Source organism: Meleagris gallopavo, chromosome 1, assembly GCF_905368555.1.
Source record: "Meleagris gallopavo chromosome 1, MGAL_WU_HG_1.1, whole genome shotgun sequence".
NCBI lineage: Eukaryota > Metazoa > Chordata > Aves > Galliformes > Phasianidae > Meleagris > Meleagris gallopavo.
The window spans coordinates 2,344,289-2,369,602 of record NC_139404.1 but is presented as its reverse complement, the minus strand read 5'-3'; the positions used below and the strand labels follow the sequence as shown (position 1 = coordinate 2,369,602).

The following is a 25,314-nucleotide window of genomic DNA, read 5'->3' as shown; positions in this document are numbered from 1 at the left end:
AATGAAATTTGAAGAGAGAAATTTTCTAATATTGGCAACATGAAGCAAGATCACAGGTTGGGCTGACAGCTTTATTATGCTAAACTGACAAAAACATTATGCTCTGGTCAATACTAAAAAGAGGAGGGGGGGAGGGGGAGCTCATGAGCAGTATGGAAATACAAAGCATTGGGAAACTATCATGAACTTTTATCTCTCTGGTGCAGCACGTGAGCTCTGACATTGCAAAGTCTCCTGGCCCAAGTACAGAATGAGAAATTAATGTGTCTTGATTTTATATTCAGGTCTCCTCTTGCACTGATTTGGGGAAATCTGCAAGAATTCTCTGTTGAGGTTGAATACTGTCCCACCAGTAGCCTTACATAGATAAGAATGGTATGGTATATGGCTCCAGTGGAAGCTATAATACATTTTACTGCTTCTATCTGAAAAATGTTTGAAAATTAGTGTTGTTTGACATTTTCTATTCCCCTTATTATGGCTAAATTCAGTTGAGTAGATAGAACTTGATGCCAGTAGATTAATGCAGTGCTTGGATTGGTTTGATACACAGACAGAACCATGACCTAATCCTATTCAAATGTAGTTCAAGGAAGAAATGATAACATAGTTTTAACATCTACAAATCTCTCCCTTCCAGTCTCTCTGTATCTTTACTTCTGTACATAACATCACTCCCTCTACATACGTGCAGAGATACATGGTGTAATACATGTATTTCATCTGTTTATGCAGATAAATATGCAGAGATAAAACAAAGAGGTAGTTAGAAGAAAAAAAACTGAGAAAATCTCATAAAACTGGGAAGAGAGTAAGAAAGATGGAATTGTTTTCTTTTAAACCACTGACAGATACTTCTGCTCTAAGCTCTGGTTGAAGTTCAAATTTGTTAAGTAATGCAACATTGGCATACCCACTTCAAGTGTAAAGAGAAGAAAGGTCTGTAAAATGTCAGCAAACAAGACTTTTCTGAAACACAGGAGTTCAGTTAGTAAAGCGCAGATAGATACTAGTGGAAACATCAATTTAAATAGAGCAGAAGTAAAAAAAAGGATCAGGCATTTGTAGCTGGACTGCATTCGCCAAAGTCATCTCTCTGGACTGAAGTCTACGAAGTATCTCCGCAAGAGTAAACTGGAGAAACTCCACAAGGTGGGAAAGTCGAAAAAGATTCCTTTATGGAAAATATAAAATGTTGGCATCCTACATAAGGCCTCTACTGAGAGGTTATTTCACTGACAAGACAGTGGTTATACAGCTATGCATTATTGTTTAGGAAATAAATGTATATAGCCAGTATTTTGAACTGCAGTGGACAGTTTGGAAAATCCTACTGGTGTTATGTGCATCCAACAACGAAAGCACGTACTGTACAAAAGCAACAACTGCAACTAACTAAGTCTGTCAGCAGTGTGCTAGAGGTAATTCCATTTCTTCATAGGAACAATGACACAACGTTTGCTGAGCTTTCTCTGTGCTTTCCTCAAATGCTCAGAACACAGCATCATCAGCCAAAACTGTTTTCTGCTTTGCTAGATGCAGTTCGAAGTCTTAAAACACTGTACCTACATCACTGCTATTTGATTTTGAAAGACATGAAAGAATACACTACAAATGTGTGGAGTGTAAACATGTTTGCTCTACCGAATACAAACTTCTAAACACAAGAGGTGAGAACAGAATCATCTCCTGGTTATGAAATTCTGACTGATACAGTCATGAGAGATCAAAGACAGTCAACAAACTGATAATTTGAAACAAACAGAAACAAAAAATGTCTAAACTGCTAAAACACATCACAGGGAATTAAAATGATTGTAGTTACAATAGTGCCTTATAATAGTTCTTCTCTGTTATCCGCATCTTGCAAACCACAGTTTACAAAAAAACACAGCAAACAGATTCTGATTATTTGGTTGTTTAGACTTTGAAAAGGTAAACAAGATTCTGAAGAATCTGAACAAATGTGGAACTCGCATTGTTTGCATCCTAGCACTTATGTTCATTATAATCACATACAAAAAGCCAATACTTGGCTGTGAAGCTGAGCTGTATGTTATCTCCTTTCTGAGCACTGGCTCTATCACTGCAAAGCACACTGGTCCATTCTAAGACTTGAATAGAAAAAAGGAAGAGATCATTAAATTATAATTTCCCCGTACAATTGGTATAAGCATTTCCTACCAACAGGATTAGCATGAACACAAGATCCCAGAATAAAGCTGCTCAGTAGTGAGAATGGCAGTTTAGTGTCTAGTAAATTTGATTTCTCTGAAAATCCTGACACATCATAATAGTGAAATCCTATTTACTGTAGCAAGCAGGATGGCTAATACTATTTAACACCTGGTATAGTATGTGCCATCAGCTCACAGCTTCGTGCTCTGTGTGCTCATCTTACCTTAAGGTTAATGCTCCTTGACAGCCTACATGGTAAGTAGAATCCCCAAATTAAGTGCTGAACCTCTGATTTGCAAATCCTTCCTAAAAATGTAAGTCGTGAAAGAAATGGATGCAGATAAGAGGATCACATTTGCAGAACTTATGTCTATATTCTCAGGCTCTGATCTGGCAGTAAGCCTTGTGCAGTGCAGGAAGCTCCCTGCAAAAAGGCCACTGAAGTCAGCAAGGGATTGCACAGAAATCAGAAAACCCCCAAGCACCATAGGGAGTGGTGACTTGTTGACTGCTGGGCAGTATAACATAATGTTGAAACTTTTAAAAGCTAACAGAATTATTTTCTTTACCTTATGCTGCATGCATATTCATACTAAACAATACTCACTGAAAGCATTTCTAGGAAATTTGCAAGCACAGAAGCTTAACTTGAAAGAGAAATATCTTGATTAATATTGGGATACACATCTTGCTCATTCACACAGATAAACTAAGTAGTTGTGTCATACAGCAGTCTATTAAAATTAATTTCCTTCTGCTCGCATGACTAGGGGGCATGATTCTTGCAACAACGCTTAACAGTATTATGAAGCAGCGTAATGTAAATGAAAATAGCTGGATTTTTTGAGGAAAGGTTGATCTAGGGAGAGTTGAATCACTCTCTATGAGCTGCAGAAGCACGCACAGACACACGTCGCTGTGTTTGATGCCAGAACTCCAGGTAGAAGAAGAAAGTATGCAGTCACGACTCCCATGCATTAAAAACATTCTAAAGCAAAAGCAACTGGGTGAAGGAGTGACAGGATGTCAGCTGCTCTGCAGACAAAATTAATGCAACTGTTGATTTTGGTTGGAACCTATACGTCACAGTTATATAGTAGGGATATAAAAGTAGTTATGAAGTCTATAACCACCAGGGCTTTGAATTTACATGCAATTCAGTGGCATAATGGAAGGATGATGGACGCAGAGAAGCTGAACAGAAAAACGATGGACAGAAGTGTGTGAGAATGTGTGTGTGTGTCTATCTGTGTAGATGCACATGAGACAACGCTACAGAGAGGCCACAGTCTTCAAGGTCCTGAGCTGCACAATCTGAGATGCTCATTTTCCTATTTCTTGCTGCGCTACCTTTTAAAAGAAAAACCAGATGGCTAAAAATGCCACTAAGGCCAGCTTATTGTATTAAGCAATTGAAATAATGTAGGATACACACACATTGACCATTTGAATTCTGCTATCTTACCCTCCACTTGTTTGCTCTAGTCAAGAAGCATCATTAGCCTGTAAACACATAACGAAGGAACACAGATTTTTCTCAAAGCTTGATGTGTGAACTCTTAAATAACAGCCTTACACTCTAGTTAGATATACAGTACAAGAAGGTTATTCTTTAACTCCTTTGTTAAACGATCTCATTTTGCTTTGCTGCTGTGGAGCATGTAATAACTCATCGCTTATGTGCTATCTTTGACCTAGAAGCACTGGCAGCTGTTAGGGGAATCGCTGGGTTTTTGGAAAGTATCAAAAGGTTTTTAGCACATAAAACTAAATTTATGAACAGATATTGCCCCAGAGAATGGAATTGTTTATGTTTTAGTATCACAGCTGTCACTGGTGCACAGTTATTTTGTCCTGTATTAATCTTCTCAAAAGGTTGAGCATCTTCACTCAGTCACTGAAATATTTTATAATTGACAGACTTCATCTGGCACTGAATATGTATAATAATTTTCTCCATAAGGAGCACCCTGTGCTGACACTAATCTGTTCTGTTGTCGTCTCCCTTTATTATCAACGTCTGCAGTGTTTTTTCAGCAGCACTGAGAAACACAAATATGAAGCTTCTAATTGAAAAAGCTAGGTAATCAAAAAGCCAATTAATCATACAGATGAGCTCTGACATTCAGTGATGCAACAGACAGAAATACCACATATGCGCAGCTGAAGTATTTTTAAAGTGTGTTTATTTGATGTAAGAATGATCTGAGAATGTAATTAGCATTCTTTGTCACAAATGACAGCCCAATATTGCACATTTCCTCATACTGGCATTATCTCTCTGAGCTCCACTTGCTCCACTCCCATCTTACCTTCCACTCTCAGCTTTTCTCTGTTGAACAGCACATACTCAAACACCGTGTACCTTCCACTGAAATCAAGACAAGCTTAGGAACAAATAAACAGCCTGTTACTGTGCTCTGTAATTTCCAGCATGTAAGGCCTTTACAGACCTTTTTTTTTTTCTTAAGCTCTATTTCCATCCCAGTGCTCAAAAAATAAGCAATAGTGAAACTCACAAATGACCTTAATAACGGCTGCAGGCACCAGCCTCAGTGAAGCCTGGATTGCAAGATACACGACCTCTTTGCTTTTGTAGGTTTTCATTCTGTAATCTCCACATCTCTGAAAAAGTTCAAAGCCCGATTTGGAGCACAGAGTTCACCTTCTCCCAGAGCTTGAACAACTGTTTTGTTTTTGGTGTAGAAGAGATATGCACATGTACTTTGAAAACAAACCTGATGACAGCTTAGCAAAGCAAAGGTTCTTTACCTTACAAATAGAAAGTCATAGAATCATAGAATGGCCTGGGTTGAAAAGGATCACAATGATCATCCAGTTCCAACCCCCTGCTGTGTGCAGGGTTGTCAACCACCAGACCAGGCTGCCCAGAGCCATATCCAGCCTGGCCTTGAATGCCTCCAGGGATCCAGGGGCATTACAACCTCCTTGGGCAACCTGTTCCAGTGTGACACCAAAGTCAGAAAGTAAAGACTTGCCTTAGTACCACAGGAACTCAACTCTGAAGACAGAGCAAACATCACCCACAGAACAAGGGAGTCAATTCAGAACTGTCTGCCGTAGTCTTGGAGACCTTAAGATCAAGACGTGGAACAAGAGCTGGCAAAGATCACTCATATGATACAAAGGGACAACACTTCAGCAGTAACAAACACAGGTGTTTATAGTTCACTACATCATTTGTGTGCAACAATGATATATTCACGTGCTTTTTAAAATGAAATTCCGCGCTGGAAGTGGCCACTTAACAGCAGCAAGTGAAGGCACTGTATCAGTGTCCTAATTTAAGATTAAAAATAGATAAGAATAAAAACCTTATTTGCAGCATAGCACCTCGAAAAGGTAAAACACAAGCAAAGAATCATGTTTTTTTTTAATGTCCTTTGCCATCAGTTACTCCATATAATCACAGAATCAGAGAATGGCTTGGGTTGGAAGGGACCTCAAGGATCATCAAGCTCCAAGTTCCCCTCTGCAAGCAAGGCCACCAACCTCCACATTTAATACCAGACCTGGCTGCCCAGGGGCCCCATCCAACCTGGCCTACACCAACACTACTTGGACTTTGACAACAGAATGGAAGACAAATAACTAAGTGAACAGGTACAACCATGCTTGGATCTAGATTGGATGAACTACTACAGATGCTTTTAGCCCTATTATCAGTCAGCTACTTGAAACAAGGAAGGTATTCTGTGGGGATTTTGCATGAGGGATCTTCATTTGTGACTGTTTAAATAACACACTTTTAGAATCATAAAAATAATTTAACCTCATCTTTTCAAACCGCTCTTTATTGCCAAGAACATGCCCTTATTAATGCAATATTCAAAAAGGTTGATCAAAATAATGAGATGGAATCTGGTATGCCCTCTGTTTAAAATATTCATTAAGATCAATTATACAGACTGATAATTCAGGCAACATGCTCTTCTTTTTAACCCATAAAAACAAGCATTCTTCTCTCTATCCCGCTAAGCTGCATAAATGAATATATATCATATTAACATTGTTTTCTAAAACTAACTAAAACTAACAAAAAATCCAAATTAAACAATAAATAGGCTCAGAAAGAAGGAAGGAGAAAGAGGAAAACATATTCAGGCTGAAGGGTATAACAAACCTGGGATCTAGAACATGATGGCAATAACAATTAGTTTGAAAATAGCATCCTATAGGATAGTACTCTATAAATAAATAACAGTAATATGTTGAAGCACTTCCTATTAAATACACTGTAAGCTCTTCACACAGTACCAAATTATTCTGTATAGTTTAGTCTCAATTCTATCGCAAAAGAGAACACAGAAGTACATTTTTAAATATGTCCTAAACAACCTGCAGTTAATATTAACCTGCAGTTAATATTAAACTGCAGGAGGGTTTGGTGGAACCATCACAGAATCACAGAATCACAGAATTGTAGGGGTTGGAAGGGACCTCTAGAGATCATCGAGACCAACCCACAGGTAGCACAGGTAGGCGTCCAGGCGAGACTTGAATATCTCCAGAGAAGGAGACTCACAACCTCCCTGGGCAGCCTGTTCCAGTGCTCCGTCACCTCACCGTGAAGAAGTTCTTACGCACATTCGTGCGAAACTTCCTGTGCTGCAGCTTATGTCCGTTTCCCCTCATCCTGTCTCCACGTACCACTGAAAAGAGACTGGCCTCACCGCTATGGCCGCCACACCTCAGATATTTATAAACCTGGATCAGGTCCCCTCTCAGTCGTCTTTTCTCAAGGCTAAACAGACCCAGTTCACTCCGCCTTTCTTCATAGGGGAGATGCTCCAGGCCCTTCACCATCTTTGTGGCCCTCCACTGGACTCTTTCCAAGAGATCCCTGTCTTTTTTGTACTGGGGAGCCCAGAACTGGATACAGTACTCCAGATGAGGCCTTACCAGGGCAGAGTAGAGGGGGAGGATCACCTCCCTCGACCTGCTGGACACGCTCTTCTTAATGCACCCCAGAATGCCATTGGCCTTTTTGGCCACGAGGGCACACTGCTGGCTCATGGCCAACCTGTCGTCCACCAGGACGCCCAGGTCCCTGTCTGCAGAGCTCCTCTCCAGTAGCTCATCCCCCAGCCTGCATTGGTGCATGCAATTATTCCTCCCTAGGTGTAAGACCCTACACTTGCTTTTGTTGAACCTCACCCGGTTTCTTACTGCCCAGCTCTCCAGCCTGTCCAGGTCTCGCTGAATGGCAGCACAGCCTTCAGGCGTGTCAGCCAATCCTCCCAACTTCGTATCATCAGCAAACTTGCTGAGGGTGGCCACTATCCCCTCATCAAGGGGATAGTCATGATGGTCATTGAAGGTCATTGATGAAGATGTTGAACAAAACCGGACCCAGCACATATCCTTGGGGGACACCACTGGTTACAGGTCTCCAGCCAGACTCTGCACCACCAACGACAACCCTCTGCGCTCTGCCAGTCAGCCAGTTCTCAAATGGGCTTCTCAATGGGAGTAACTGTGGATCACAATGCAAGTAATGAAATTCAATAAGTATCTTCCCACTTCACATAGAATTTTCAGACTGGTTGGTGATGCCTATTTACTTGCACTGGTTCTTCATCCATACTGGTAGGAAGGTAATGATTCTCTATATGTAATTGCTATGACAGATAAAATCTCACTGAAACATGAGAACTTAGCTAATAAGGAAAAGAACATCAACTTTAAAGCCTCCATCTTGTCAATATAAAATAAGCCAGAAACAGTAGCAGTTAATACCAAAAAAAACCCTCTCTAGCGACAGCTTTAATCTTCATCTCCTCAGAAAAGTCATCTTGTTTAACAATAAAACATAACCAGAAAGTCAGTAGCAGTAATAAACAGAAAACTCTTCATTAAGAAGGAAGAAAGGCTTACCCTTTCTTCCAGTCGAGCCAGCTGCTCTTTGTAGTAGGCATCATGCTTCTTTAGTTCTCTGTCTTTCTCTTCCAGCTGCCTGGCCTAAAAAAAGAAATAGAAAGATAAAACTGGATCAGGAAAGAGCATCACTCACAAAGCAAAACATCTCCCATAAATTGTACCAGTAAGGAATACACAGTGATTGAAAACTGCAGTCCATTAGTTTTTGCCAAACAGTGCATTAATAAGATGATGATTGCTGCATTGAAAATGGGAAGAGATTGTCTATTGTACTGTTCTTCCCTTGCCTCCTCAACAGCTGTGCCATGGTTTGTTCAAATGTAGCTGGACACGTCACACAGACAGAACCAAGCGTTCCATGCTGAGACAAAATTTGTTATTAACTTTGCAGATCACTTCTCAACTTAGGGAAATGAGCTCAAGCTACCGAACAGAGTATATGGAGAGCCTCCTTTAATTTTTATTTGCAAATTGTTACTGAGTGGGCATTTTGACATGAGAATAGCTAAACTTGCATCTGCACATTTGCAGGCTGTGGTAAAAAGAGGATTTTTGAAGTAGTGCTTTTTCTCTACAACCCTAGTAGCGTTTAGCATGCACTTAATTTTGAACATGTGAATGTTTCAGAAGAACCAAATGCTTGCACATTTGCAAAAGCAGATCTAAAAAACGTATTTAAAACTCTGATGTCCTCTTTAATTATTATTCTTCTGGAAACTCCTAGTTCACTTGAAGTACCCAGCTAAGCTGAAACCCTTTAACGTATGGCGTATGGTCATTTGCATGTTCAGTACCTTAAAATAATGCAGAGTATTCATGTTAAGATGTTTTCAGCACTACTGAGCAAATTGATTTTTTTTTCCTTTTCATCTGTAATATGCTCTACTATGCATATTATAGGGACTTATTAAGAATTACAGAATACATTAATACATTCTCTGGGCAACCTGCTTTAGTGCCTGATCTAATAGTTGGCATCCCTGTCCACAGCAGGGAGTTAGGACTAGATGCTCCTTGAGATCCTTTCTAACCCAAGCTATATTGATCCTATGATTAAAAGTACACACATGCACACCAAATGTATATAAACGGCAACTATGATGTCAACTATACAACGCAAACTCCCCCCAGGCAAATAATCTTTTTATAAAATCATAGAATCATAGAACTGCTCAGGTGGGAAAAGACCTTAAAGATCATCAAGTCCCACCATACTACCCTACCTAATTAATGCTAAAGCATCTTTAGCAAACAATAATTAACTATCAGTGGCCATTACCACAACTGTCTACTCAAAATTAGTCATTCATCACTAACATTTTCATTCAGGTACTGATAACACAGAGTTAACTGCAAACAGTTCCCATTCCTAACTGCATCATGAAAAATAGGAAATGTAAACTCCTCCTACCAAGAGTTTACAGGTCATGCTCACAGGAGCGTGTCAGAAAACTTTCTTATACCACACATTGTGCTGCACTTCTTGTACAGATACAGGGCTTAATTCTCCTCCTCAAGGTTCGTCTTGGATGTTAGACAGTGAATAAAAAAAAGACTTCGAGGTTTTGGTTAGACTTTCCTGAAGCACTTACCTTTTTTTCTATTTCCTGAAGCATGCAAAAAGTCAAAAAGTTCAAGTTAAATCAATTATACAACAGTGGAGAGAAGGAATGCATAATAACGTATGCCTGTCAGGCACATCTGTAATCCAGAACAATGCTGAAAACCACACACCATCTTAGAATTATCACAGAATCATAGAATGGAAGGGACACCAAGGATCATCAAGTTCCAACCCTCCCACCACATGTAGGGTCACCAACCTCCAGACTGGGCTGCTCAGAGCCCCATCCAACCTGGTCTTGAACACCTCCAGGTACAGAACATCCACAACCTCTCTGGGCAGCCTGTTCCTGCACCTCATCACTCTCATAGTAAAGAACTTCCCCCTGACACCCAATCTAAATCTTCCCTCCATGAGCTTAAAACCATTCCCTCTTGTCCTATCACTATCTACTCTAGTAAAAAGTTGATTCCCCTCCTGTTTATAATCCCTTTTTAAATACTGGAAGGCTGCAATGAGGTCTCCTCACAGCCTTCTCCAGGCTGAACAAGCCCAGCTCCCTCAAAAGCTTGTCTTCATAGGGGAGGTGCTCCCTTACAAAGATGTCAAGACAAGATGTTTTCTTATGCAACTTCACAAAAACATCCCTGCTCATACAAAAAGCACACAGCCAAGTTTAACTTCTACTTGGTTTACCAAATATTGCTCTTCCTCTACTATCCTACATTCAGTATAAAATCACAGTGCACATGCTACAGCTTTGTCCGCCATAACTTAAATCAGCTTTTGTACACTAAAGAAAACTGATTACATGCTTTTCCAAAGCTGATTAGGCTAAATCAACCTAACTACCACGCTTTGTATTGATCATGGTTTTGCTTTTCCCAGATAATCCCTGTATTGGCTCTCAAACCTGCCTTTTGTCATGGTCATAGGAAATAAAAATTCACTGCAGATTGTGCCTCCCTGAACCATCCCCTTCCCAGCATTTAATACTACACTTCAGTGCATTATCATAGCTTCCCATATGCAATCATTTTATGCATAACCACCTCATGATCTCTCAAATATTTGCAAACTCGTGCCTTTTGTTCGAGTGCAGTTAAATAGGCCAGTGACAAAGGAATGGTATAAATTAATGTTCCATAACTCTCACAAGAACTTAGTTAAGCTTTACTTCTTAGAATTCAAATGTGTTTCACACAATTCTACCGATACCCTGAAACTAAGGAATAAAATCATTGGATAACCAATAAGATATATTTTAAAAAGAGCCAGATTGACGTGATTTACTGTGCTTGCCACGCTGCTGGCAACAACAGGTAAAGATACACATTGCGGTGATGGAGGAAATGAAAAAAGGCTTCATATCAGAAACCCGTCCTCTCCTCCAGTCCAGCTGATCAATCAGAATCAATTCTTTTCATCTCACAGAAAGAAAACAATAGTAAGAGATTAGCAGAACCTTTCTCTCATAGATAAAGATGAGGAGTGAAAGAATGAGAAGCAACATTCACAATTGAATATTCACAATGCACTTTTTATGAAGCAGACAAATCCTAGTAGGTTCAATCAAAGAATCCAGACATCTTTTACAGCAATGCTAAAGCCATCGATTATGTTCTAACATGATGCCATCAAAGCGTAGCTGTAGGCTGCACCATGATCCAGTCTCATTTCTCCTTTGTAGAAGAACTTGTAGCATTTCTGCATAGCTTTTGCATCTTTTGTAAATGCAAAATTATGTCTTATCTATGTTATCTACTATTTTCAATTCCCAATATTTTGCAGGTTATTCCTTACAGTGCTAAGGGATTTAAGACCCACTCATCTTAAAAGTTCTGGATCAAGAAAAGCTCTCTGTTACTGATGGCTGGGCCAATAACTATGTTCCTAGAAAAATGGCAAAAAAACTTTTGTAGAACAACGCAAGTTGTCCATTTTTATTTTTCTTCATAAAACAGAAATATAGAGAATGGAAGACATGAAAGCTGAAGAGTAACTAATAAAAAGTTTCCAGATCACAGTATATTGCTTTGGATATCTTTATAATGGAAGAATCCAAATAGAAAGCATTAATAAAAAAAATTACTTCAAAAACTCTAGTGTTGATTTTAACAAAATTACCACAAGACACTCTTGATAGTAAAGTATGCTCCATCTCTCACACCACAGACACGCATGCTTAAGATGGATCATTTAAGATACTGCATCTGCAATTCATACACTCGTGTTATCCTATTATATGGGTCAGCAGAAATAAAGTAAGAGAATGATGGAAAATGGATTTGACAGAATGAGACTGTCATTGACCATTCCTATTGAAACAAGAATTTGAGTACATATAGGTGAAAACTAAAATTCTGTTCGAAAATACTGCTTTAGAGGTTCATATCTACTGACCTGTAATTTTGTCTTATATAGATACAATTAATTCTAAAACCATCATCATAGAATAGTCAGAAAATCTGATCTTAAAAAAAGCTTGCAAGGAGACCTTCAGAGGACCCATACCTTAGCCCAAATTCTTTCAATTTGTGTCGGTCTTGCTAATCAAAAACCATTAAAATAGAAAAATTTATTTGTTGCTTGGTATCTGATCACTAAATATATACAAAAGATAGTACAACCAGGGGAATGCAAACAGCATTTATTCAGGAGATATCCATCTGAATGAGAAATTTTGCCCTGTTTATTTGTTTACTATCCTTTTCCTCCAAGACAATTAGTGATCAAAACAGCTGGATTTTATTGCTCTAAGGACACAGGGTCAAGCAGCAAATTATATTCACAGTGCTTTTTGCCTTGAACCTATCCAAACTTTTGTATCACCGATAAAGTAGAAATATTAGATTATAAGAACACTAAATAGTACACAAGCCAAAGGTTTAGTTCCCTCTATAATGAAAGTAACTGGAAGATTTGGTAGGCCAGTAAAAAAAAACCAGTATAACAGTATTCCATATAGCTAATGCCTCTGGTATTTATAAAATAATACACACACAGCAAAATGAAAAAAAAAAATATATATATATATTTATATATAAAAACACATTTACACAGAAGACTGTATAAATATTCCAATAGAAGAGATTTCACTGAAGAAATAAAAACTTTAAGGTAATAATATATTTATGGGACCGCAGCAACACGATCCCAGTGAATACCAATTAGCCGTAACAAAATAATTAACAGTAGCCGTGTATTCAATTAGCTGAATGCTGCACTTTAGTTGTAAATGAGATATTGTAACAGGTTCATTGCTTCTTCACAAAGTAACTCTAATAAACAAAGCAGTTTCTTGGGTGTTATTTAGAAAAGAGCTCCAGAAGGTCACCTTTGAGAAGCAGCCCAGCTTGCCAAGGCAACCCAAAATTAAAAGTGAAAACCAGCTCTCTATTATTAATTATTCTTCAGAATCACTAGAAAGTTGGACCAAGATTTAAAGGTCAACTTGAGTTTCATTTTCAGAAGTAGCATCTGGATCTGGAACAGCACTGGCATGAGATTCCATGAATGCCTACAAAACACTCCTGCACGTCACCCTGTATGTGGATGTAGGGAAAGTTGGTCTGCACAGGGACTCAGACACTGTGGGGTCTCTTCCTTGGGGATCTTCAAATCCACCTGGATGTGGGCTGGACACAGCCCTGGTGGCCCTGTTGGGCAGGGATGGATCTGAGGTGCCTCCAGCCTCAACCAGTCTGTAGTTACAACACATACAGACTCTTTCTGTCCTTTGTAGGACTGAGAAAACAAGCAAACAATTGAAAACAAACGACTAATAATTATCTTTAAAAAAAAAAGAACAAAGGAATCCAGGCAGCTGAATGCAGAAAGGTTGGAGATGTGTGAAGTCTGTTATTATTCTTTTCTTTATGGAGTTGCAGTGGATAAAGCAATACCAGATAGTTTAGGAGGAGAGGTTTATATGCAGATTTCAAAATTAGCTTTTAAAGTCCCCAGCTTACAGCTGCCCCTCAGTAAGGACTCCAAGCTCCAAATTCATTAACATCCACGGAGTTTACAGAAGTACGCCCCTGAGATCACTTAAGTTTGCATTTTTCTGCAAAAGAACAATGTGCTTCAAAATAAGAGTGCAATGCTGAATTTATATAAAGCATCAATGCCCTGGAAAGGGACAGAGTGCTCTGCTAAGCCTTGCTAAGCTGCTTCATGATGATTTCCTCAGCACCACCTCAAAATAGCAAAGGGGTAAGTGGGCAACCAAACAACCAGGCCCCAAAAATGGTGGAGGAAGGGGCAAGAATCATACAATCATGGAATCACAGAACGGCCTGGGCTGAAAAGGACCACAATGATCATCTAGTTTCAATCCCCTGCTACGTGCAGGGTCACCAACCACCAGACCAGGCTGCCCAGAGCCACATCCAGCCTGGCCTTGAATGCCTCCAGGGATGGGGCATCCACAACCTCCTTGGGCAACCTGTTCCAGCGTGCCATCACCTTCTGTGTGAAAATCTTCCTCCTAATATCTAACCTAAACCTCCCCTGTCTCAGTTTAAAATCATTCCCCCTTGTCCTATCATTATCTACCCTCATAAACAGGATAATACTATTAAAGAGGACAACAAAGGGACTAAGCCTCAAATATAGTGAAGGAAGAAGATAACGAAGGGACAAGGGCTCAGAAATGGTGGAGGAAGGGGCAAGAGGACAACCGAGGACCAGGCTTCCTATATGATATTCAAGGCTGCAAGCAGCATCATGTCCAGGGGCTGAAAGTGTGCTCTGTCAGAGTTTACAAGACTACAGGGATTTGCCTGATAAAATCCTGACTACAGAATTGTGGCATTTTTTAGCCACCGAGTAAAGGGAAAGGTCACAGAAAATATTTACAGGCCTTAAGGAAAGCCTGTGTTGTTTGAGAAAAAAGGTTAACGGAGTAATAGGCAAAGAAAGCAGCAGCAGAGAGCTGGCCTTCTGTAGCTCCAGAAGAGTAGGATGTGACAGCACTGCTGGCAGGGCAGGGTGAGGGTGACACACCAGAACTGCAGGGGAGCAGATCTCAAATGCCATTCCAAAAATTATCTTTCATTTGTAGTTAAAGATGTTCTGTTTGTTTTACAAAAGAGTCTTGCTGGATGAGTGCATCTTTGTGTTAAAACAGTGTGATTTCACAAGCTTGTCGACACTAACATCACTTGTGTACAGACTGTGATGGTGACATAGCAAAATTCAGCTTTTGATGTCCACCAAGATGCTCTGCATGGAAACACTTCTGCAACAGACTACACTCACCGACCATGTATAGTGTGATGCATTCACATTTTATGTGCTGATAAACTCTTAAGATGAAAAAGATTGGTTTCTCATATACATTATTATGACCACCAAAACTCTAATCTTCATTAACTGTGTATGGCATCCCAATTTCCAGTTCCCAATTTCCACACTTAACCTACTCTGCATTACAAAATACTTGGATTTAACCCTCTAACTCAATCTATGTCTACATACAGCCTATGCATTCATATGTAGGTATGTATATACACACACATCATTCTAAATGGCTCCTAGAAGTAACTCATGGATATTATTAGGAGCATATGGTTCTCCCTTACCCCCCAACATGATTTCTTTTGAAGATATCACAACTCATAAAATCATTCCTAACCACAAAAAACGATCCAAACACATTACTTACAAAAAAGCCCTGCTAATTTCCACTTGTAAAGGTGGAAAATAGTTATGAATTAGAAACAGCAGCAACAATAATGCATCATAAAACATATTCTTTGACAACTGTAATTAAAACAAGCTTTTGTAATTACCAGTAAATGTGCTACAGTACATTTTCTAAAAATAATGAAGGCCTAGAAGAATGAATAGTAGAAAAGATCACATTAAGAGTAAGCTAATGTAGAAAATTAAAAAATTGAATTTATGAACAAGTTAGGATCTATTTTATCCAGAACACATGACATTAAGCTTCATTTACTAAATCTAGTTATAGACCAAAAGAGCAAAAAAAAAAAAAAAAAAGACCAAATTGACAAAAAAAAACCAACAACCCTGAACATCAAAAACCACACTCAAAAACCCCCTGCACACTGCATTAAACAAAAAAGCTTCAGATTCTATGATTCAATGAGACTCTAATTTCTTATGCAAGCCTTGGGAATATGCAACTGAAATTCATCGGCAAGTTGCTATCCAGCAAGATAGACATTCATGGATGTTTTTGTCTTAGCTAAAGGAGCATCTATCACTACTTTAGAAGAGGCTGAATGAGGAACATATGGACAACGGCTGAACGAGGTGGATGATTTCAGCAGGGCAGACGTATGGCTTTTGGGACAGCAGATAACCTCAGTTGGAAAGGACCTCAGGAAGCCATGTAGAACAAGCTCCTGATCAAAGCAGGACCAACCAAGAGGCCAGACTGAGTTTCTTAGGGCTGCATCCAGTTGGGTTTAGAAAATCTTTGAGCATGGAGACTGAATAACTCAACTTATACCATGTCTTCCTCCTTTGCAATGTCTCTGTGTACAAACTAAGTCCATGGAGAACAAGAATCAATGGCTGTGGACAGAGTTTGAGTTGGCAACACTTGAGAGACTCTAGGCTACTTCCATCTTGAATTATTTTATGTTTCTGCCCCCAAAACAAGGGGCAGAATGGTCATGCAGCTACCATGAAAGGAGCAATGGAAGTACTATAGAAAAGCTGCAGATATCAGACTTTGCTCCTTGCTGGATGAACCATCAGGATTGCTCAGCACAAAATAACACGTTCTGAAGATTTCACTTTCTTGAAGATTTTATATCCTTGAAAATGAAAATTAAAATACATTAAGGACTATTATATTAATTAGCAATTTGCAGAAAAGCCTCATGTTTCCATCCAGTCATGGCTCAGAGAAATAACAGACACTAACCAAATCTGTATTACATTCATGCATGCCAGTGAGAATAAAAGAAAAGCACGACTTCCTTCTGAAACTATATACATTCTTTTCATTTAACTACTGTAGTCTTAAAAGATCAAACATATTAAAGATTATCTGTACTGATGCCAGGTATTTGTAGTAATTCAAGTAATGTGTACAACCTTTTCTGACAGCTTCTGATGTTACAGTCATATGTCAAACATTTACAGTTTTCCACTAATCTTAAGGAAGCAGCCATTGACTGTTCTGCATGTGCCAAACTGGATTTCTCTATATAAAAACAGAGTAAGAGAATTATTAGTCTGTAAAATTCAGAAAGAACAACTGTCAGTAAACAGATGTAGGATCGTGTTCTACTGCCAACTACGTTATCATATCACTATTCTAGGCATTCCTAATATTTCTGTCTTTTTTTTTTCTCTAAATTTTACTGTTTAAAAATGATCTAATCATAATTTTATAGAAGCACTTTGAAATTCCTAGATGAAATAAACAGCAGAAAGGCAAAGAAAATTATAAACAAGCACTAGGAGCCAGTATTTGATGCACTGTAAAACAGTGAATCACATAAAACAAAGGAAATCATAAGGACTCAACACTCTTTCAGAACAGATTTTCAGGCCACATTACGGTCCCGAAACCATCAAACAAAATCTCAGCTTCCTAATAACTATTTAGACTAGAGATAGTATTGAAACATTTTATGCTGCCTATCAAGGAACATTTTATTTTTGTTTCAGGAATCTAACATCTTTTTTAACATTTTCATACTACAACATTAAATTTTTTCAGCCATAATTTAATTATTTGCTTGGTAAATCGAAGATTCAGTAGACTGAAGGTAAATAGAGAAATAATTCTCATAGGTACTGCACTAAATTTCACTGGAACCCACTTCAAAGTCAGTCTCCTAAAATCCCACTGAAAACTTGCTCTGTATTCTATACTATGATTCTATTTTTCAGAAGTCTAGCAGAATCAGGGACTGATCACTCATTCCCCAGCATTATTTTACATCTGCAAATATCCTAATTCTTGTACCAAATAATCAAAACTATACCTAAATTGATGTAATTTCCTTCAAACAGAAGTTGCACGACTGGAAATGGCTGCTTGGCCTGTTACCCCAGGAACCAGTTTTCACTAAAGCAAAGAATGCTGATGCTCAAGAAGGTAAACGCCGTTTTGAAAATAGAAAAAAAGGTACATTTATTTTTTCTCAGCTATTCAAGCTATTGCTTTCTGGTTAAGACACAAAAGTGAATCACTTGTAGCTACATCAGGTGTTTCTCAAATTTAAAGATATAATATAAACAGACCTTCATTTTTGGATATACATGAAAATGCTACTGAAAAATATGATAATGGAAATAATCTTTTGGAAATTCACTCAGAGAGTGGTGACACACTGGAACAGGTTGCCCAAGGAGGTTGTGGATGCCCCTGGATCCCTGGAGACATTCGAGGCCAGGCTGGATGTGGCTCTGGGCAGCCTGGGCTGGTGGTTGGCGACCCTGCACATAGCAGGGGGGTTAAAACTGGATGATCATTGTGGTCCTTTTCAACCCAGGCCATTCTATGATTCTCTGATTCTATGAAATTAAATCTTGTTAAATTGAACTCTTATTTTTAGTAATAAGCAAACAATCTAAACACATTGTCTCCTAAATAATTAAGCCATCCTATTTACCATTACCTTGAAACAGAAATTTTCCTAATCAGCCTGATAAAAAACCTGCAAACTGGAGATAATTTAAGATAGAAGTTGCAACTCAGCAACAAGCTGATCTTATAAGTGGCGCACATGAATTAATTAATCTACAACTGTGCAATTTTGGTGCTCACCATCAGCACTGCTGAGGGAATATCAGTTTGGTCAGTTTTGTGAGAGCTACAGCTTCCAGAAAAGATCATTTTCCCTCAAGACAAAGAAAAAATTGACACAGTGAAGAAAATATTTATAGTTACTTGATATGCCATACATATCAGGGCTGTACAACAAATTTATCCCATGGACAACTTTCTAACACTTCAAAAACCTCAATGTAAGCACCGTGTAGGACTGATGCATAGATCTTTCCATCATCTCCCTAAAGTACTTACCTAGGGTTGAAAATTCTGTGTCATAAGAAAAGCTACTCTATCTGTTAAATGTTAAATATTACCTAACATTTAGCAAAACTAGAAAGCAAAGTCTTGGGAAGCAAAGTGGAGAAATGCAGGAAGCATGTATACAGCATGAATCCTTTCTTTTCCCTTTCAACTAGGACATTACAACCCTGATCTTTCAAAATTTTCCTTAAAGTTAAAGCAAATTATACTGAAATAAGCCCACAAGAGAATTATTGCCCCGAGCTGCTAGAACAAGGGAGGATTGATTTATATATTGATTATTGGTGAGCATCTTCCTTTTGTAAAATCCTGTAACATGTCATCGAATTTCTGCATCCAACTTCCATTCTCTGCACTTTTATTTTTCCTCTCATTTGATTGCAAAGTCTCTAGGGCAGAGCCTGGAACTCACTATACATCTGTGCAATGTTTAACATAATTATACTTCAAGCTCTGCTGGCGGCATTATTCTATCAGATATGAACAATATTCTAAGCATGGAAAAATTACAAAAATATTTAGAAAATTTGATTTACAAAGGCAGATTTAATACAGGACAGTAAGGAAGACAAGCACCTGATTTTTCTAATGAACATGCTGGACAAATATAACGATATATATGTATTTTTTAATTTAAAGCCCAGCTCAGCTCAGATGGTGCATGTCTAAGTATGCACGTAATTTGGAACTGAGCAACTAAAAAAACTTACAGATATACATTACTAATTGGAGACAGAAAATACATGTTAAAGACGGCCTGATGCTAACATTTGTATTCCTTATCTTATTTTGACTTCCTTGTCATGTCAATTTGTTGACAGAACATTTAGAGAGAGAAACACAAAAGGGCAGAGTCTGGCTGTGACAGAAACGTGGTGCTACACTCTTTCTAGCAATAAGAATCCATTAAACTGCTGATGAACGTGATATTCACAAACAATTCAGGAATATCTTACATGACAGAAAAATGAAAAGCAAACAATCATAAAATCCAATGAAATTCTCAAAGGTTCAGTGAAAATTACTGGATTGAAATGGCCCAAAAGACCAAACCAGAGCAGCTCATGTGGTCTATGTCCCACGTTTCAGGCAATCTACAATCCCAGTGATTTCAATCATCTAGAAAAAGGGAAATGTTGAAACAATGAAACTGGCGACCATCTTAATTCACTTTGTATTACTAGAGATCAGAGAAGACCATGTAGAACAAAACCAGAGCTATTTAAGTGACAAGGAGCAGGCAGCCTGGAGGAAGGGAGGATCCAGTGAGGAAGAAGACAACAGCCTGTACCAATCATATGAAGCATTTTTAATCTCATTTTAAAACCCAAGAGAAAGACTTTATATTCCTGCAGGCAAGCCAATAAAAACCTGTCCAATCCGTAACAATAGCAGAGTAAGGACAGAGATACACGAACAAGCAGAGAAAGAGAAAGCAGCACCACACTGTGATCACATTACTTGGGGTAGACTAAAAGCAGATCTTCCCCAAGCTCTGATCACTACACTCAAAAGCTTCATAAAATAAGAAGCTGGAGATGTCCAATGGTTGAAACCACTAGCAGTGCCTAGTGTGCACAGAAGGGTACAGGACAGGTATACATTCAGAGAAGGTAAGCTGGGCTCCTTCTCATCATACAAGACTGAAGAGATATTCAGTGAACAGTGAAATTGAAAAGCAACAAATTTGAAACCAATTAAATGCATAATTAACCTGCAGAACTCATTGCCACGAGTTATCAGTGAAGTCAATCGCATAGCAAAATAAAAAAAAAAAAGTAAAGATGTTTGTATAAACTCAAAAACAATCACAGTTATACACAGTTATACCTATCAGGTATAGCTGAGAACGGATTCCTTTGAAGGTTGTACACCTCATCATTTGGAGAACAGTTAATGAAGTTTGTCAAGCATGAATTATTAGAGATCAGGATGAAACTCTCCATCCTTTTCATACCTCCTGAACGTTATAAAGAGTCTCCAGACTACTCCTTTCCTTGCTTGAGACTTTCAAAGAGTTTGAACACTTTGAAACTCTTTGGTAGATAGTAGCAGGACAAGGGGAAATGGTTTTAAGTTGAAGGAGGGAAGATTTAGGCTGGATATCAGGGGCAAGTTCTTCACAGAGAGAGTGGTGAGATGCTGGACCAGGCTGCCCAGAGAGGCTGTGGATGCCCCGTCCATCCCTAGAGGAGTTCAAGGCCAGGTTGGATGGGGCCCTGGGCAGCCTGGTCTGGTATTAAATGGGGAGGTTTGTGGCCCTGCCCGCGGCCATGATCATGTTGGAGCTTCATGATCCTTGAGGTCCCTTCCAACCCAAACCATTCTGTGATTCTATGATTCTATGAGACAAATGTAGCCACTTCAGAAAGCTGTTGTAACACTGTATTTAAATATATATATATATATATAAATAATTAAAAAAAATACAGCCTGACAATTCTTCTTTCATTCAGAATTGCTACCCATACAGGGATTCTGCAGATCTAACCAGAAAGTGCCAAGAAGTCTTGCAGAGCTGCTTCTCATCTGTGTTGGTAATGGCCAAAATGGTATGAGGAACTACTCTATTGTTAAATGAAACTCAGGGTGTAAAGCGAAATGAAGCACTTCTTCTGCAGGGAAAAAAAAATAGCTAACAAGTAAATTTAAATAGCGTTGAAACCAGAATACTAAGCTGGTTCAAATGGCTTTTGCAGAAAAAAAAAAAAAAAAAAAAGACTCCTGAGCTCTCAGCTCAGCAAATTTCCTACCATTAAGCTTATTGTTCTTAAGTCAGAGAAATCCACGCAGCAAAAGGCACAATTTTTCAGACTGAAGAAGAAAGCACAAAAGTGCTGAGGAATACAGTGAAGACAAGGACAGTGTGTCCAAGCTCTGAGTTTACTGAACCAAAGCAACACTGATGGCTCCTGCAGTGTCCTCCTTCCCCTCTCTGTTTCCTCTCTTTCTTCTCTTCATAGAAACATACAATGGCCGGGGTTGAAAAGGACTACAATGATCATCCAGTTTCAACCCCCTGCTACGTGCAGGGTCGTCAACCAGCAGACCAGGCTGCTCACAGCCACATCCAGCCTGGCCTTGAATGCTTCCAGGGATCCAGGGCCATCCACATCCTCCTTGGACAACCTGTTCCAGTCTGTCACCACCCTCTGTGTGGAAAACTTCCTCCTAATATCCAACCTAAACCTCCCCTGTCTCACTTTAAAACCATTCCCCCTTGTCCTATCACTGTCCACCCTCGTAAACAGCCGTTCCCCCTCCTGTTTATGTGCTCCCTTCAAGTACTGGAAGGCCACAATGAGGTCTCCCCAGAGCCTTCTCTTCTCCAAGCCAAACAAGCCCAGTTCTCTCAACCTTTCTTCACAGCAGAGGTGCTCCAGCCCTTTGATCATCTTAATGTCCCTCCTCTGGACCTGTGCTCTTCCCTCATAAGAAAAAGGTAAAATTGTCACTGCTACTCTGCTTTGTCACTTTGGCTGCTTAAATAACAATATATGCAGGGTATAAATTAGGCCAGCAATTTTGAGAGAAACAGTAATGAGTCAATCACTTGAAAATCAAATATTATCACTGAAAAGGATGGGTAGAAATGGATGAGGATGTCCCATTATACTCCACCACTAGAGAAACTATTAATTACTATGTTGGTTTTTCCTATTGCTTATTGCTGTACCACAAATAGAGCAGCTCAACCTTAGACATCGATTAGAATTCTGCTGCATTCAGCATTACAAAAATGCAATGTGGACAATTAGTGGAAGGAAGAACACCTGCAAAACTTAATGTAATACATATTTGAGAGACAAGAGGGTTAAAAAACGACTGCAGACAATAATTAACATCCAATAAGCCATTCCTTGAGGTATATCTGCAACTTTTCCATTCTTAGAGAACATGCATGCTAAAAGGAATAGTAACAAATAAGCAAAACATGTGCTAACCTTTGCTGTAACTTCCAAAGCTGTGAATGTTTCTAGCCATCAGAACTATCCTGACATTGACAACTTTTTGTTTGCTTGTTGATTTAAGCAGAAGAGAATTAGGACTCCAATACAAACAGCTTCTGCCTCAAGGGCTTTCCATTTAAATGACATCCAGCACAGTGCCCTTAGTGCCTACCAAGCATCATGTCCCTAACATGGAGTAAGCACAGATCTGGGGTGCAGCAGTGTGACTGCACCTTAAGCACAACTCATTGTGCAACCTCAGGAAACATTTCTTTCCTCCTGGATATTGGTGATGCTTGCAAGGACCCCGAGGCTGTATGCACAGCTCGCAGAGGATCCACAATCCCCACATTTTTAATACAGGAATACTATTTTTCTAACAAGTCCATTTCATGTTGTGGGTGAGAAAGTTTGTGAGTGAAAGCAAGCACTTACAAGAGCTTTACAGAAAAGTGGTTTCATCCCAGTCAATAGACTGCTTCAGGAAAATATAAGCTGTCAAGTACTTTTATAATAACAGCCAAAAAAGAAAAACCTCCTGCATTTTGGGAGTTGCTAAAACATGTCAGTTTTACACAATCTTTTGTGTACTGCCCAGCATTTAGAGTGCTAGAAAGCAAAGCTCTTCTCTGAATTTGTGAAGGTTTTTTTTTTTTTTTTTTTTTTTAAATGCATGCTTAAACTTTATTTGTCCTGCAATACAAACTGTTCCAGGCTACATTAAGAATTAGTGCTTAATTTTCTAAACGTGGAGAAACATACCAACTACTAGCAGAAGGAACATCTCTGGCATTTGCATGAAACAGAGAAGAGCAAAGAATTGTTAAAATTGGATTAATTCAGAAATGGGAGAAAAGTAACAACCTTCCTTTGTCCTTAAAGAGGAAGAAAAAAGATTCTGCAGAACAAAACATGACTGATCATAAATAGGCAAAAGATTAATAAAATCTTGATTCATTCCTTGTGAATACAGAGTGCAATACACCCCAATTCAGGTTATTAAATAGGGTATGGTCCTGCAATGAAACAATCTGAACAGGGATTGAAGGACGTCCCTCTGTTTCCCAAGTGCCTTGGTCTGATGTCAAACAAATGCAGAAATTATGGGGATGTGACCAGAGCAGATGGACTACAAGACTGACTGAAAATGTCAGGAAAGAGCTGAACTTCTTTTATCCAATTCTTTCTTCCCACGTCGCCTTGTGAACTGCAAGGTGAGCCAGATTTCAGAGAAAAAAACAATGGAAAGGAAATATATAATTGACTTTTCTAGACATCCTTGTGAAAACTTCATGTGAAAACTATTTGTATGCAACAAAATACTCGCAGACACTCTCTGTACATTTATCAACATGTAGTAGTGTGATCCTAATTTTGGAGACAGGAGTTAGTTCCTGAGAGAGAGAATACAGCCAAGTCATAGAATCATAGAATGGCCTGGGTTGAAAAGGACCACAGTGATCATCCAGTTCCAACCCCCTGCTATATGCAGAGTTGCCAACCACCAGACCAGGCTGCCCAGAGCCACATCCAGCCTGGCCTTGAATGCCTCCAGGGATGGGGCATCCACAGCCTCCTTGGACAACCTATTCCAGTGTGTCACCACCCTCTGCATGACCATTCCTCCTTGTCCTATCACTATCCATCCTTAGAAACAGCCATTCTCCCTCCAGTTTACACGCTCCCTTCAAATGTTTGGAAAGCCACAATGAGGTCTCCATGAAGCCTTCTCTCCTCCAAGCCAAATAAGCCCAGTTCCCTTGACCTTTCTTCATAGGAGAGGTGCTCCAGCCCTCTGACCATCTTAGTGGTTCTCCACTGCACCCTTTCCAAGAGCTCCACATCTTTCTTGTGCTGGAGGCACCAGAACAGGATGCAGTATACTCAGAAAGAAAAGCTGCTATTACAATACAGCTTCGTTATAAGAGTTGAAGCCAAATTATAGAAATTATAATTATCCCTTTATAAGCGAAAGTCAACTTTGACTATTATAGATACTGGTACGGTTTCATTGAACCTATTATTGAACTTGTGCTTAAAAGGTGCTAAGAGAAGACAAGGCTATTTTCAAATTGAACACAACATCAGTGTCCCAACCACCTTCCAGTAACAGTTACTTCCCATGAAAAGTGGGTTCCCTCGTTGTCACAACTGAACATCAGCTTCATTAACTTTACTATCAAAATGCAATAGGCAGTCTCCACAATGACTATTTTTCACTTCTTTCTTTATGCTACTGTGCACTATTAGATGTCTGCCGTGTTAACAGCCTCAATTTATAGGTGGAAGGAGCAATATATTTACAGGTAGAAGTTAAAATGTATTCCAGCTCTGAAATACCGACAAGGTAACTATTGAAGAAGCACAAATGTTATTGCCACCAGTGACATACAGACCCAGCTCAGCACAGGCACACTCCAAAGGAGAGATGAACAGATGAGCATGAATCTCCATTATGCCGAGGATCAGCACAGATGCATAAATTCTGCTCCTATAAACTAAAATTAAAGAGAGTCTTATTTGCTTTTATGAAATCTTTATATGTAACACACAGCAAGCAGTATTTTTTTAATGGTGGGGAAATAGTTTAATATCTCCTCTTACTTAACTGGAGTCAGTAAAAAAAAACAAAACGGCCTCAGTAGTTTACCTGGGAATTTAAACTGCAAGGTTTTACTATAGCAGAAAAGTGTTTT

At 39.1% G+C, this 25,314-nt stretch overlaps 1 protein-coding gene and 1 pseudogene across 3 annotated transcripts in view; both read right to left on the bottom strand.

The window, feature by feature from the left end:
* The window catches only part of CHCHD3 (coiled-coil-helix-coiled-coil-helix domain containing 3), a 195,032-nt gene that overhangs the window by 56,225 nt on the left and 113,493 nt on the right, over positions 1 to 25,314 (bottom strand). For both annotated transcript variants that reach the window (XM_085212975.1, XM_085213047.1), the window contains exon 5: positions 8,077 to 8,160. In XM_085212975.1, coding sequence (XP_085069101.1) covers positions 8,077 to 8,160 — 84 coding nt within the window. The remainder of the gene's footprint in view (positions 1 to 8,076; positions 8,161 to 25,314) is intronic.
* Positions 1 to 25,314, bottom strand: part of LOC146545178 (uncharacterized) — a 252,501-nt pseudogene that overhangs the window by 142,813 nt on the left and 84,374 nt on the right. The window lies entirely within an intron of this gene.